The 13,862-nt window shown below is 38.0% G+C and overlaps 1 protein-coding gene across 1 annotated transcript in view; it reads left to right on the forward strand.

Annotated features, from left to right (window-relative positions):
• The window catches only part of ZFYVE28 (zinc finger FYVE-type containing 28), a 157,692-nt gene that overhangs the window by 72,387 nt on the left and 71,443 nt on the right, over nucleotides 1–13,862 (forward strand). Inside the window, exon 2 of the mRNA XM_069856465.1 lies at nucleotides 6,838–6,978. Within this exon, the coding sequence (XP_069712566.1) occupies nucleotides 6,838–6,978 (141 nt within the window). The remainder of the gene's footprint in view (nucleotides 1–6,837; nucleotides 6,979–13,862) is intronic.

Raw genomic sequence — 13,862 nt, forward strand, 5'->3', positions numbered from 1 at the left:
ACTGAGTAGGAGCGAGGTCTTAACCTCTAGCTTTTCCCAGTTCCCACCTCGAAGGGAATGTGCTTTCATTTGTGAAGTCCCTTTTCTGATTTCTGTGCTACTCTGTAACTCTTCGTATTTGGCACTGTCTGGTAACACCAGCGTTTATTTCAGAGAATGGGAAGTTTGAGATTGTTACACATCCAGACAAAGAGGAAGAGTGTGCTCCTTTCCTTTCTCTGAAAATACAACAGACAACAGAATTAGACTGAGAACAACTGGGCCCTCATTAACAGGGACATTTATACCACATTTCCCCTCACCAAAGGGGGAAGCAAGGAAGCTGTGTAAATGAAAAACAGTTCCACTGATGTGAATACCAAGGCCTTTCTCTGAAACTCTTCACTTTGGCCATTTGAGTTGTACCATCGATTGTATTGGAACAGAAATTGTTGAACATAGAATCATAGAATCATAGAATAACCAGGTTGGAAGAGACCCACCGGATCATCGAGTCCAACCATTCCTATCAAACACTAAACCATGCCCCTTAGCACCTCGTCTACCCGTGCCTTAAACACCTCCAGGGAAGGTGACTCAACCACCTCCCTGGGCAGCCTGTTCCAGTGCCCAGTGACCCTTCCCTTGAAAAATTTTTTCCTAATGTCCAGCCTAAATCTCCCCTGGCAGCTGCTGTTAAGTTTCATGGCAAGGTAGGAGTAGTGTCATGGGGTACTTGCAGCAGTGGAAACTATCGCACATAGGCTATCATCCAATATCGTCTTGTGATTGTTCATGGCACAGTTTTTGCAAAGTGTAATAAAATATATGTACTTGTGTAAAAATATACCTTTTACTGTTACCAAGTACTACTTAAAAAGTTGCCCTGATGGGTGTAAGTTTACTTTGTTCTCTTGTGAAAAAGCAATCTGAATTTACTATTAGCTAAATGCATATAATTGATGTTTTTCTCTATAGTTTCTTTCCATAGAGATCAAGTCAGGGTTTCTGAGCATGTGGGAGAGACATAAATGCTTAGTGCTAGAAAGTGCTAGTGAACATAGGCTATCTGGAGCCTTTCATCTTGGGCCCAGGTATCTTATTTTAAGCAAGGCTGGAGTTTCGCTGTTGTTCTGAAGCCCTTAGATCAGCAACTCAATGAAGAATATTATTTCCAAGAAGATAACTGACAGGTATCGGAAGATAATTATATCGCTAACTGGGATCTTGCCCATCTGTGTCATTCCCTTGCTTCAGTCTATTCTTTGGCTCATTTGGGATGATGATGTCTTCTGTCTCTTTTTGTGGTGCTGGTGAGGCTCCATTCCTGTTGCAATGTCAGTAGAGGAAAAAACCCAAACTATATCATTACTAGCTACAAATGAGCATGGAAACCTGGGGGAAATGTTCCCTTTAGCATTCAAATTACGGGCTGCTGTTACTTGTGTTTAGAATATGACACATACTTTGTATGTTAGTTGGATAAGAAGCAGTATTGGTACTTGAAAGTTGTCCTTAAGAATCACACAAGGCACTTGCAATTTTGTTTCAAAAGGAGGGAGAAGGAAGAACCCTTATTTTTGGAAATGTGATTTTCAAGGTGATTCTTAAATTCCAGAATTACTGGGTGTGTTGAGATGGATCTGTCAGCATCGTGGCTTCTTGTATCAGTTCTAGTTATCTGCTTCTGTCCTTGAGAAGTCTGTGCTAGAACTCCTTCCTTTCCCAGTTAGCTGACGCTTTTTAGTGGCAGTTTCTGGTTCTAATAGACCAGCTTGTTTACAAGATATGAGAATAGCATCTTTCCATCTGGTAACATGCAATAAGTAATCTTATAGAACTATTACTTGTCTAATAACCTGTAGCTAGCAGGTGTCTCTAAGATGTTTTCCTTCTAGCGTTCTCTTATAGTCCATATAAATCCTGATTGAAAAAATCAAATCAGAATTCATTATGCAACAAACTCAACTGACATAATCATTGGTAGGACTTAATCGGACAAAAACAAGCGTAACCAGTTCAATAGTTAATAAAACTTCTCACATGGACTGTTTTGTACTGACCTAGTAGATGGCTGGCAGTCATTTTCTGGTTTTGATTGCTGGTCTGATGAGTGTGGTACTTAATAAAAATAAAAAATCATTATGAGAAATAATCAGTGTGTGATCTTTCATAAAAAAAGATGAATAATGCAGTTGAACTTGATGATCTCAAAGGTCTTTTCCAACCAAAAGATTCTAGTACATGATTATATGCAGTATTACATGATATGGCTAAATGTTTTAATTTTTTAAAGAGAAGGTAATGGATGATGTGCTGATTCCTGTCTTTGAACTGGCTGAAGTAATAGTCAATGTACATCATACAAATTACGATAATAAGTGATGACCCACATATGAAGTGATGATTTCCAGTCTGCGGGTAATGTGCTTCAGTGGAACGGTAAATTGTGTTGGCAGTGTAGCTGGATAACCCAAACTATTTTGTGGGCTGAATCCTAGATGTGGAATATTAACAAGTGTTAGACAGAAGGAATCCGGTGCCTACTTATAGCATGAGACTCCTGCATGGATAGCTTGCACTCAGAAGGGCACTGGGATGATAACAGACGTAGCACAACAACTCCACTGCACACAAAAAAATTTCACACACCCCAAAAAAACCCAACCAACCAAAAATCCTCCCCAAAATCATGTGTGACCTACAGTGAAACTATGGTTAAAGGGTTTACTGCAGTCTGTGGATACAGATAGGCAAGTAGAAGTAAAAAAAGCACTCAGTGCTTTAGTGGAAAAAGGCAAAATGAGCAGTCTCTGGAAGGTAAAGTCCAGCAAATAAAACCAAGCGATTACATGCTTTAATTTGGTAAATGTGATTAATTCCTGAAACAAACTACCAGGGTAAGTGGTAGGTTCTTGGTTAGGTGCTTTCAAATTAAGTCTTTCTTTTAATTTGAGCAGGTGAGCATGGGCATTACTAATTCTTATTCTGCCAGAGAATAAGTAATTTGAATGGAATTATTTGAACCATATTTTGTGTAAACCAAAAGTAAAAGCTGGCATTGAGCATGGCGCTACCTCTTGTTTTCTGCTACCAGTTGGAACAAATTAATTTAGAAAGTTGTGGTTATTTGTTTTAAAAAGCTTCCTGCTAAGAGATTTAGTTTCATACAGCTTCGGATTGCCAGGGATCATGTATGGTAGGCAATTAATCAAAGATCATGCTACTAAGCCACACCAAACATAACACAGTCAAGAGAACTCGATTTAAACTTTTGTTCCTTCAATTTAAAAGATCAGCCATTTGGGAGCTTAGTGTCTCAGCCTTACTTGTTTTGCTTGAGACCAGTCTTAATAAATTGCCTTATTTTTCTTCTGCAGTGCAATTTAGGTGCTTATAAATCAACAGTCATGCTTTGTCACAATTCCAGACATGAACTCCTCCTGCATCTTTGCTTAACAACTTTTTCTGGAAAGTTTTGATGTAGATAAATGCTGAAGGAAAATGTAAGAATCTGAAATAATAAAAATAACTGGGTAGAGGAAATGCTGAAAAGAAATGCCTTACTAAGCCTTATTTTATAAATACAGAAATTTACAACTAAACAAAATTATATTTAGTAGTAGTTCAGCTATAGATTTTTCTTATTCTCCCTTTTTGAATGCTGTTTGTTTCCCTGATGATATATTGCAAGCTTTATCCTTCTCCCTGGGCGTCTTTATGTCAAGGCTGTAGTGAAGACGTTATTCAGGAGTTTAAATTTTTGACAACTTATGCTTAGGATGCTGAAACTGCTTAATAAAAGGACATCGAAAGGTTGGAGAGGAAGAACCTTAGGATAGGAAAGGCTTTCTATTTTGTAGAAAGTGGCTGTTTAAGGAAGAAGCCCACCTCCCCCACTTTCATTACTACGTTTCAGCTGCTTGAAATGGTGTTTCATTTCTGACTCGCCTCAGAATCAGGGTGGTGTGAGGGAGTGATGTAGGAAGCTGCCGGGCAGTGTGATGGCTCACAGCAACAGTAAAGATAGCCTTAAATTCGCTGTGTTCGTGCACAAGTAAGGCATGTAGGAACAGGAGTCAGTGCCTCTGTTTTCAAGGAGGGCTGTTGTCGCATTAATTGCTGACTGAGAAGCAATCCAGCATGTAACGCTGGGGCAGTATATAGCATCATTTATAAGACTAAATCTTTTTCCTCAAGTCTTAGGCAGTGAAATACTGCAGCAGTTAACGCCTTGATCCTGTCAAGTGTGGAGGATGTATACTGTTCTTTTCAAAAGGTGTTAATACTCTGTTGTTCCTTTTCAAGGACTAAACAGCTGTGCAGGTTTTAATCCTGTTGTACTACGAAGGCCTGAAAGGATTTTTCTGCAGGATATGTACCCTGTTGAGAGCAAAACAGAGAATTTAACAATGTCTTGTAATACTTGCTGTTGATTTTTTTTTTTTAAGTATGAAGCAAAAAATAACTGCTTTTATCAAGTATTCCTGATGAGCATTCATTGTGCTCTCGCTGCTTCTGAACCTGTGTTGCTGTTGGCAGAGGTTTGCTACTAATCTTGTGTGATCACAAGCAACTTGTGTCTCCTGGCCCAGTGCTGCAGGACTGGGTGTACTTCAAGGATGAGGTTCAGCTCTCTAGTACGCCTTTATCATCTCTATTAGTGCTTTAAACCTACACTTTGCTAATGGCAGCACTTGTGATACCACTACATCCATATGCCCATCCCTTAAGAACATCGGTATTTTATCCTTTTACAATAGTGGAAATGTTTTATGTTTCAGATAGATAATGTCACAGTTTGCGACATATGCTTCCTCATTATATTCTCAGTGGTTTTGTCTTTTGCCATTTGTGGCCTCTGGTGATGTTATCTTTTAATGTGATGTTATCTGATTCACTATTGACTAATGTCTTCATGGTATTACACTTGCTTCTACTGGTACATGTTTTGCTCTTAAGTACCAATCTTAATTAGTTGTCATTAAAAGTGTGATGGTTTTTCATAATTTCAAGGCTTTTGATATTTTTTTTGCTTTGTAATAGCAATATTTTTACCTGGAAGTTCTTCCCTATATTATTTTTTTTCCCAATATCTCTAATTAGTCTCCATGCAGCTTGATCTTTATTTTTACTGGTTGTATACGTAACCTGACCCTTCTAAAAATATTTTTGCGTGTTTCATTCTTCAGTGCATTAAGAATCAATTTCATATACTTTGCAGCTATTTGTTTCCTGTAGTACTAGGTGTTTCTTTCATCTAATTCTTTCATCTAAGTCTAATTCCCAGTCTAAGTTAGTATAGTCTTAGTGTTTCTTACACTGTGATTAAACCTGACTGTTTTAATTTTATACACATCTCCCACAAATCTTGTGTATTGACTGCTTCTTTGGAATAATATGAGATTGTGCTTATCTGAGCCCGTGAATCTTTCATTAAGTAGCTGGCACCTACAAAAAGCTACTCCCTCCCTCCCACTTGGATCTCCATACTCTTTTAACAGCCAAAAATCTTATCTCCTCCCCCACCCACACTGATTTATATTATTTTTCCAATATTTTGATAAAACCTTTCATAGTATCATAGAATAGTTTGGGTTGGAAGGGACCTTAAAGATCATCCAGTTCCAACCCCCCTGCCATGGGCAGGGACACCTCCCACTAGACCAGGCTGCTCAAGGCTCCATCCAACCTGGCCTTGAACACCTCCAGGGATGGGGCAGCCACAGCTTCCCTGGGCAACCTGTGCCACTGTCTCACCACTCCCATGGTGAAGAAATTCTTCCTAATGTCTAGTCTAAATCTGCCCCTCTCCGGTTTATACCCATTGCCCCTTGTCCTGTCACTGTGAACCCTCGTAAACAGTCCCTCCCCAGCTTTCTTGTAGCCCCTTCAGGTGCTGGAAAGTTGCTACAAGGTCTCCTTGGAGCCTTCTCTTCTTCAGGCCGAACAACCCCAACTCTCTCAGCCTGTCCTCGTATAGGATCATAAGAATCAGAATTTCCAGTTGTTAATATTAAAGAAAATAAAAGTGCTTTATGGGGTAAACTTTTATTATTACTATTTCTCAGGACTTTCTGATGATGCATTCCTTTATTCTTCTATTCTGTTATAATTGCTGTTTTGTTTTAATGTGGCCAAAAATCCATTGTGATAATTCCGTTTGCCTCTTGGAAGGCAATTCAGATAATTTTGTTTGCCTCTTAGTTTTTTCTCTTGTAGTGCTTTGTTTAGTCATGTTGTTTGCATTGCAAAGTCTTTACATCTCTTTGGCACTGGTGATCTATCTCATGGATTTAGTGCCTATTCCCTTCTGCGACTTGATTTTTGTGATCCTCTCAGTTACGATTCTGACCAGATAGTCCCATCCCTCATGCTGCGGGGGTTCCCACAGCACCTGATAGGTTATCACATTGCTAGATGGATTTTGGAAAGAGGTTGTTTCTTTAATTTGGAAAGCAACTTTGTCTTGTTTTACCTAGAACTGGACTGTACTTTTGTTTATTAAACAAAACCTGTGATTCACTTATGTACTCCTCCAGATAATTATGCCACAAGGAATGAGAAGGCTGGGATGGTTTTGGAGATAGTGGTAGCTGAATAATTCTCCAAGTTTATTACATGAGATGCTTTTTTTTTTTAAATCTAGAAGAAATTTGTAAGTGTGTGTAAATGTCTCAAGATCATTCTTCCTGTGCCACCACACTACTTGTCTAGCTTAAATGTTAAAAAAAAAAACCAAACCAAAAAACCCCCCAAAAAGCACAATAGTGCAATAAATATAATTAGTTGAAGTGCTTTTTTTTTTATTTGCAAAAATAATTTAGTATTATGTATATATCTCTGTCTTCAATGCAGAGAACAGACCCGCAGCTTCTTGCTCAGTTCTACTATGCTGATGAGGAACTGAATCAAGTAGCAGCTGAACTGGACAGTTTAGATGGAAGAAAAGACCCACAGAGATGTACGCTGCTGGTCAACCAGTTTCGCTCTTGTCAGGTAATCAAATTGTGTTTTCCTGATTTCATTGATGGTTTTGTGTACATTGACTATATTACATTGTTACATATTGCATTAATTACTTTTTATTGTTAAATCCTTTTAAAATGAATCATTGGTTAGGTATATGCCTTTCCTTAGTGTAAAGGGTACGCTTTTGAAAACACTATTTGTACACTAAATCTATTACATGTCATTTACTTGTGTGATGATGCTTTCTCTTAAATAAGAAAATATATTAAAGACATTTCCTTTATGTAGAATAAGCATCCAGAGCTTACTAAAGCATGACAAATATTTCAAAATTTAAGGCAGTATAAAGTAGCTGTGTCTTTTGTAGATGCTCAGCTTTCATACCTTGTGAGTCTGATAGATTTGCATTAGTAAATGAACTGTGTGAAGATAGCTGGTAGCTTTGCTGGGTTTTGGAAAGAATATTATCTTCTTCATGTAAATAGTCTTGGAGATGAGAGGAACTACTAAGGAACCAAGCAAAAAGAGGGGTTTTATCTGTAAATTATTTCAAAAGTATGAATCTGTCTCTGAGTTCCTGTTGTATAATTTAGTTCTAAAAATTAAAATAAATATTTCTGAGAGTATTTGCTGAAACTATGGCTCTTATTCAAGCGAAACTTGAAAGGAACCAGACACTGCAAAGGCCAATTCAGTCAAGTCTAACTCTTTAACTTGGATGAGTTTGTGATTTGATTTATGAAGAAAAGCAATTCAGAAATAGGAAAGCAATTGAGAAAATATAAATTCCCCTGTCACGCTGTGTGCCATTTTACACCAAGTTTTTCAATAATAAAATTCATATTTTTGGAGGTAGAAACTACTTTTGCGGTACAGTTCATACTTGCACAAATGCATTGGTGCTTTTTCTTCCATTCACACACAACAAAATCCCTTGAAACCAAAGGAGGCTCAGGTCCAGAATACACTATGCTCAGGTGGTAGGAGGATTTCTGTATGAAAAGTAAACACTTGCTGTCAACTCAGGAGAATTTTAAGTGGAAAGACTGTAATAGTAAAGATTCATTTACATCTCCACCAATTTAAAAATGGCAGTCAAGTGTAAAGAATGTATTTTGATTCACCCCTTGCTATAATTTCTTGCCAGTACTCATAGTAAAATGTGCCCAGACCTCATCGTGTGGAAAAATTTTATTACGAATGAAGTTAAGATGAATTTCAAGAACAATGCCCAGATCATCGTAGAAAATGTTCAAGAAAACTATATTTAAAAGCTGTATGGTATTTTTTAAATAGCATTTATGAGGAGTTGGCAGTCAATGTATTGTTATGTCCAAAACAAGACTTCGAATATCTTCAGTTTCCTACTGTATTGTCACTAGGGGAAAATGTGAAGTTTAAGCGTTTACCAAACTGGAAACTGAGTTTAGTAAAAGTCAAAATTCAGTTACTTGGACAGAAAAAAAAAAATAAGGCTAAGGGTTAACCTGAAAGGTCATTGACTTCAGTCTTCTGTGTGATGGATCAGCTGTACCTAAATCACTCTTCACAAATATTTATCCTACTTGTTCTTATAAAACTCCAGTAATGGACATTACACAGACTTTTAGACAAATTCTTTCCAAACTGTATTTTTTAGGAAAGTTTTTCTAATAATAACGATAGATGAGCAATATCATCATGCAAGATAATCTTGTTTTTCATTTTATCCCTGGAGGTGACAATTTATTCCCTGTTTCTCCGCAGGTGTACAGGCTTTCTGATTTGTTTCTTATAGTATAGGCAGACCCAAGGATCCATTCTGTTCAAAAAGTAGCCTCTCCGAGTGTTTCCCCTATAAGAAGGCAAGAAAAGCAGACTCCAGTAGGTCCTTGGTCAGTTCGCTTGAGTTGTTATACAGTGACTCACCACCTTGTGACTCTTAATACCTTCTGATGCCTGGAATTTTCTTCATTTCATTTGTCAAACAGATTGCTGTTACAAAACAATCTGTTGCTAGAGCTGAAAGAAAAGAAGGAGATGGTTTTCTTTTTTCATGTAGCTATTTCTGTAACTTCTAATTTTCAAATAGAATAGATCGGGTCATAGTTAAATGCCATGTCAAAAATGGCTTTGCTAATTAGGATTTACATTTTTGTGTAGCACTTTGTGCAAAAGCAGTGGTTTTGGTTTTTCCTTTTAAGAATTTTTCATCTAAATGCCAAACAAGATAAGGACTAGTATTTTAGTACAGCTTCAGAACTTCGCTATTTTCTAATCAAATTATTGAACGGTAAGAAGGAAAAACAGTTTTAGCCTACAGTACAGTGGAGGTTGAGAAAGACAGAGAACCAACACCCAGCCCTGGGGTTGCAGTGGCTGTGATGGAAGGGTGTGCGTGTGTAGGCAGGATAGCAGCTAAGTTGCGCGATACCTCTGTTACATCTTCAACAACAACCACACAATTCTGAGACTGTTTTTTTTTAATTTTAGAAATGTGTTCTTTCTGACTCTTCAAGCAATGGTTTTGAAAAGGAAATTGTGACCACAGAATGTAGTTAACCAGACTCCCAGTCTTTGCATAATTTTCTGTCCCATTTTGTCCTTGTTTTTCTTTTATTATTAAGGTTTCCAGATTGTTCCCAGTTTTTATCTCTATAAAGTTTAGAGGCATGATCTTTCTGTCAGATTTTCGTGTTTTCTAGGAACAAAGATTTCTAAAATCTCTTTACCTTCTGCCTTCTGTCTGCTTATTTTCAGATGATTTACTGATAGTGGTTGCTTGACTAACAGGTGTTGTTTGGAAGTTTTATTTTGTTATATTACCTAGAGGAGAGAAATATTTTGAAATTAATGTGATTTTTCTCAAAGACTAACAAGTCTTATAAATAGTGATTCTCTCCAATAAGAGGTTATGTTCTGTTCGATCTTGACTATAAATGCAGAGCGAAGTTTTGTATCTTTGTCTGTTTTCAACTTGTTTTTACTCTCGTTAAAGAGGTCCATGTTCATTCTAGTGTGTGAACAGATTCGGGTGACACAAAATGACTCTGGATTCATAGAGGATGCAATGGTTTATTGTGGATATACTTAGTATTTTCTACTTTAACAAAAAAAGACAGTATTGGTCAAGGCAGGTTGAAGGTGTTGTGCATTGTGGTGTTCCTATGAGTATGAAGAGAACTTGAGTCTTCAAGAACTGCAACTCTGAATGTTGTCTTATACTGTTTTACCTTGGTACTATTTCAATCATCGTTTTACAGTAAAGTAACTTGTCAAAACTTCTGATGATCTCTACAACTTGGATTTCAAATGCTGCGAGTTGACTGTATAGTGTGATGCTGAAGAGGGTACATATAGAGTAGGAATCAAGGCAGTGGTTTTCAAGGCTTCACTTCTCATTTTCACATTAATGTGATATAACAGTTTTTTCCAGTTTTAGGAGCCTTTTATAAAAATTACATCCTTTGTTTTGCTCTGGTGTTCACACGTCAATGGTAGAATATTATAAGAACATAACGTATCTGTTAATACAGTATCTTGCATTTATTGTGTGGTTAATACCTGCCCTACAGAATAAATCACTTCTTCCTCTGGTGAAATTAACAGTAACTTAAGTGTGCAGAGGTGAATAATGAAAAGGTATGTAATTTTTTCTTAAATGAAGAAAAGAATAGGTAGTGTGTCATAATTAGGTTTACTGGACTTGACTGGTAATAGAGGAAAAGCACTTAAGAAAAATGTTTGCATATGTGAATCTTGAGTAATATGCAATGCTAGTCTGTCTGAGTATTTTTCCCTGCAACATAAAAATTTCATTGAAGTAGTTTTACATTAGAGTTACAACATGGTGCCCTGTTTTTGTCCTGCTCCAAACATCACATAGTATTGAATTTCATAAGAAGTAATGGTATTTTGTGTATGTTTTTAATTAATCAGTCATGCATTTGCAATCATTCTCTGAATTAATTTGCCTTGATTATTGCTATTTCCACATTGATTAATATCTTGTTATTTAAGTTGGTAAATTGGTTTAAAACAATTTCTCAGCCGTTTTAATGTAATTAGGTTTATCGTTACATATTGCAGATCTTTATTGGCTATTGTTTTAAGAGTAAAGAGTAAAAAAAAAACTTTCTTTATTTCTAACCCAGAGATTTTGTTAGGACTTTGTAGTTAAACACTGAACACACCTGTGCTTAAGTACATTACATTGTGAGTATTTTCAGGACCATAGTACTTACTTGCTGTTTGAGTATACTGAAAATTATTTCTCTGCAAACAGTAGAAACGTCTCAGAATAGCATATGAATCAATTCCCAGCATCATTTTACCAGAATTGTTCCTCAAACTGCAGATTATGTCTCAGCAATTTGTAATTTGAACTGCTGAAACACACTCGGAAGGAATTTGCCCCTGTCCAGGCACTGACCTAAATCAAACCACAAACTTGCCTGGCTATGTTATGCCTTGCACTGTACCACAGAAGAGTAAAATGGAGAATTTATAATGATGTGAAACATGAGTGTTTCTGGCATACTGGTAGGAGTGATTGACACTGTGTTGACTGGTAGCATGTTATACTGGCTCTTCACTCTTTTGCTGCTCTTTGCCTGCTTGGAAAGCACTTTTTGAGTTACTACAACTGGCAGTCCAGCATTTTCAAGCCAGCTTTCAGCTGTTTCAGTTTGTTTCAGTTTATAACATTAGGCTTTAAAATGTAAGGTTTAGCAGGCTGCTTCATGCCTAGGTCACTCCCCCTTATAAGTGGGTGGGAGGCAGAAGCTTGTGAATGTGAACCTCTCTCACAGTGTAAGGTGATGTTGCTGAGGAATCAGATTCCTTAGAAAAAGCTGGAGCATATTTCAGTGTTGTGTTGTTATCACTTGTCTGTCTCAGTTTCTGTAGCAATATAAAATACATGGTGAATTTTATAAAAAAAAAAGTGCTATGTTTCATCCAGACTTTTCTCCCTATTTCTTCCCGTTCAGTTTAACAACAGAAAGCATCAGTATAAGATGAATTAAGATTCACATGTCAAAAAAAACAAGGCTTCCCCCTTATTTTAAAGGTGGTGCAGAGTGGTTCAAATCTACAGGCTGAAAGGGCTTACTCTGGAGTGTGGAAAGGGGGTAAAGATGGGCTGTGGGAAACAATAAGTAAAAGGATGGTAGAGGGTAAAATGTTGCTGGGAGCCCAACTGGGGAATCGCCTTTGTCAGAGCAGGAAGCTAAAATAATAGAATCATAGAATGCTTTGGGTTACAAGGGACATTAAAGAACATCCAGTTCCAGCCCCCTTGCCATGGGCAGGGGCACCTCCCACTGGATCAGTTTGCTCAGAGCCTCATCCAGCCTGTTCTTGAACACCTCCAGGGATGGGGCAGCCACAGCTTCCCTGGGCAACCTGGCCAGGGTCTCACACCCTCGCAGTGAACAATTTCTTCCTAATATTTCATCTAAATCACCCCTATTTCAGCTTAAAACCTTACCCCTTGTCCTGTCACTGTACTCTCCTATAAAGAGACCCTCCCCACGTTTCTTATAAGCTCCCTTTAAGTTCTGAAAGGCAGCAGTGTGGTCTCCCTGGAGCCTTCTCTTCTCCAGGCTGAAAAACGTCAACTCTCTAAGCCTTTCTTAATAAGAGAGGTGTTCCACCCCTCCGATCGTCTTCATGGCCCTCCTCTGGACCTACTTCAACAGGTCCGTGTCCTCCCTGTGCTGAGGACTCCAGGCTGAATGTCGTACTCCAGCTGGGATGTTGTGAGAGTGGAGTAGAGGAGGAGAATCGCCTCCCTTGACCTGCGGGTCACATTGCTCCTGATGCAGCCCAGGACACAGTTGGCTTTCTGGGCTGCAAGTGCCCCTTGCTGGCTCATGCCCAGCTTTTCATCCACCACCTAAGTCCTTCTCAGCAGGGTTGCTGTCATTTCCTTCATCTACCAGCCTGTATCAATGCTGGGGGTTGGCCCAGCCCGGATGTAGGATCTTGCCCTTGGCCTTGTTGAATCAAAGGCAAAATTTTACTGGAAGAAAAGAATATATATATACACACACATACGCACATACTTTCAGTGTTTGAAATATAGTTTTTGTGTATCTGAAAGGCTTAAAAACATTATAGAATCATAGAATCACCAGGTTGGAAGAGACCCACTGGATCATCGAGTCCAACCTTGCTTTCTGAAACAGGAGATGGATGGATGAGACAAGTCTAAAAGTGCGGGAAGCTCTTAATCTTATACTCTTTAGTTTCTCATTGTTTGATAATGGATTATTATAATGATAATGGATAATTGGTATTTAGGAGGTAGTTACCAATATAGGGAAACCAGTCCAGTTGCCTTTCACCTCAGCTTGCACCATGTACATGAGTGAGTGTGTACGTTTCTAGACTGTTTTTTCTCTTTCATAATAATTTCAAAAACCACAACACCAGCACACACAATGTTGAAGTTGTTGCAGAGTTTGCAAAATGCCAAATAAAATGTCCTGAGTGGAGGAGAACCATGACTGAGCTGCAGTGAACTGTTATAGAACATGCATGGATTTCTTTGTAGTGGGAAATGGAAAGGATATGTAGAGTGTGGCTTATATTCTTATATATATTTAAAAGTAAATTAAAGTTGGTTTAGCGTGGAAGGACAACATAGGTGGCAATCAATAATGTAAAAGGGTGAAACTGAAGCTAGACTGACAAATTGCTAAATAATGAAAAGGGAACTTATCTTTGTATGCAAAATACAATTAATTTTTTATCAGTGAAAACTGGGATGTGATCATATTGAATAGTGCATGCTGGGGATGCCACAGGTTGTTACTGAAGGGACTGTGATGCGAGGTTATACCGCGCCATCTGCTCACAACAACTACATTCATTGCATGCGAACTCCTGTGGAAAAACAGTCTTCGGTGGAAGATGAGGTAGTCATC

The sequence above is a fragment of the Phaenicophaeus curvirostris genome, chromosome 4 (assembly GCF_032191515.1).
Source record: "Phaenicophaeus curvirostris isolate KB17595 chromosome 4, BPBGC_Pcur_1.0, whole genome shotgun sequence".
Taxonomy (NCBI): Eukaryota; Metazoa; Chordata; class Aves; order Cuculiformes; family Cuculidae; genus Phaenicophaeus; species Phaenicophaeus curvirostris.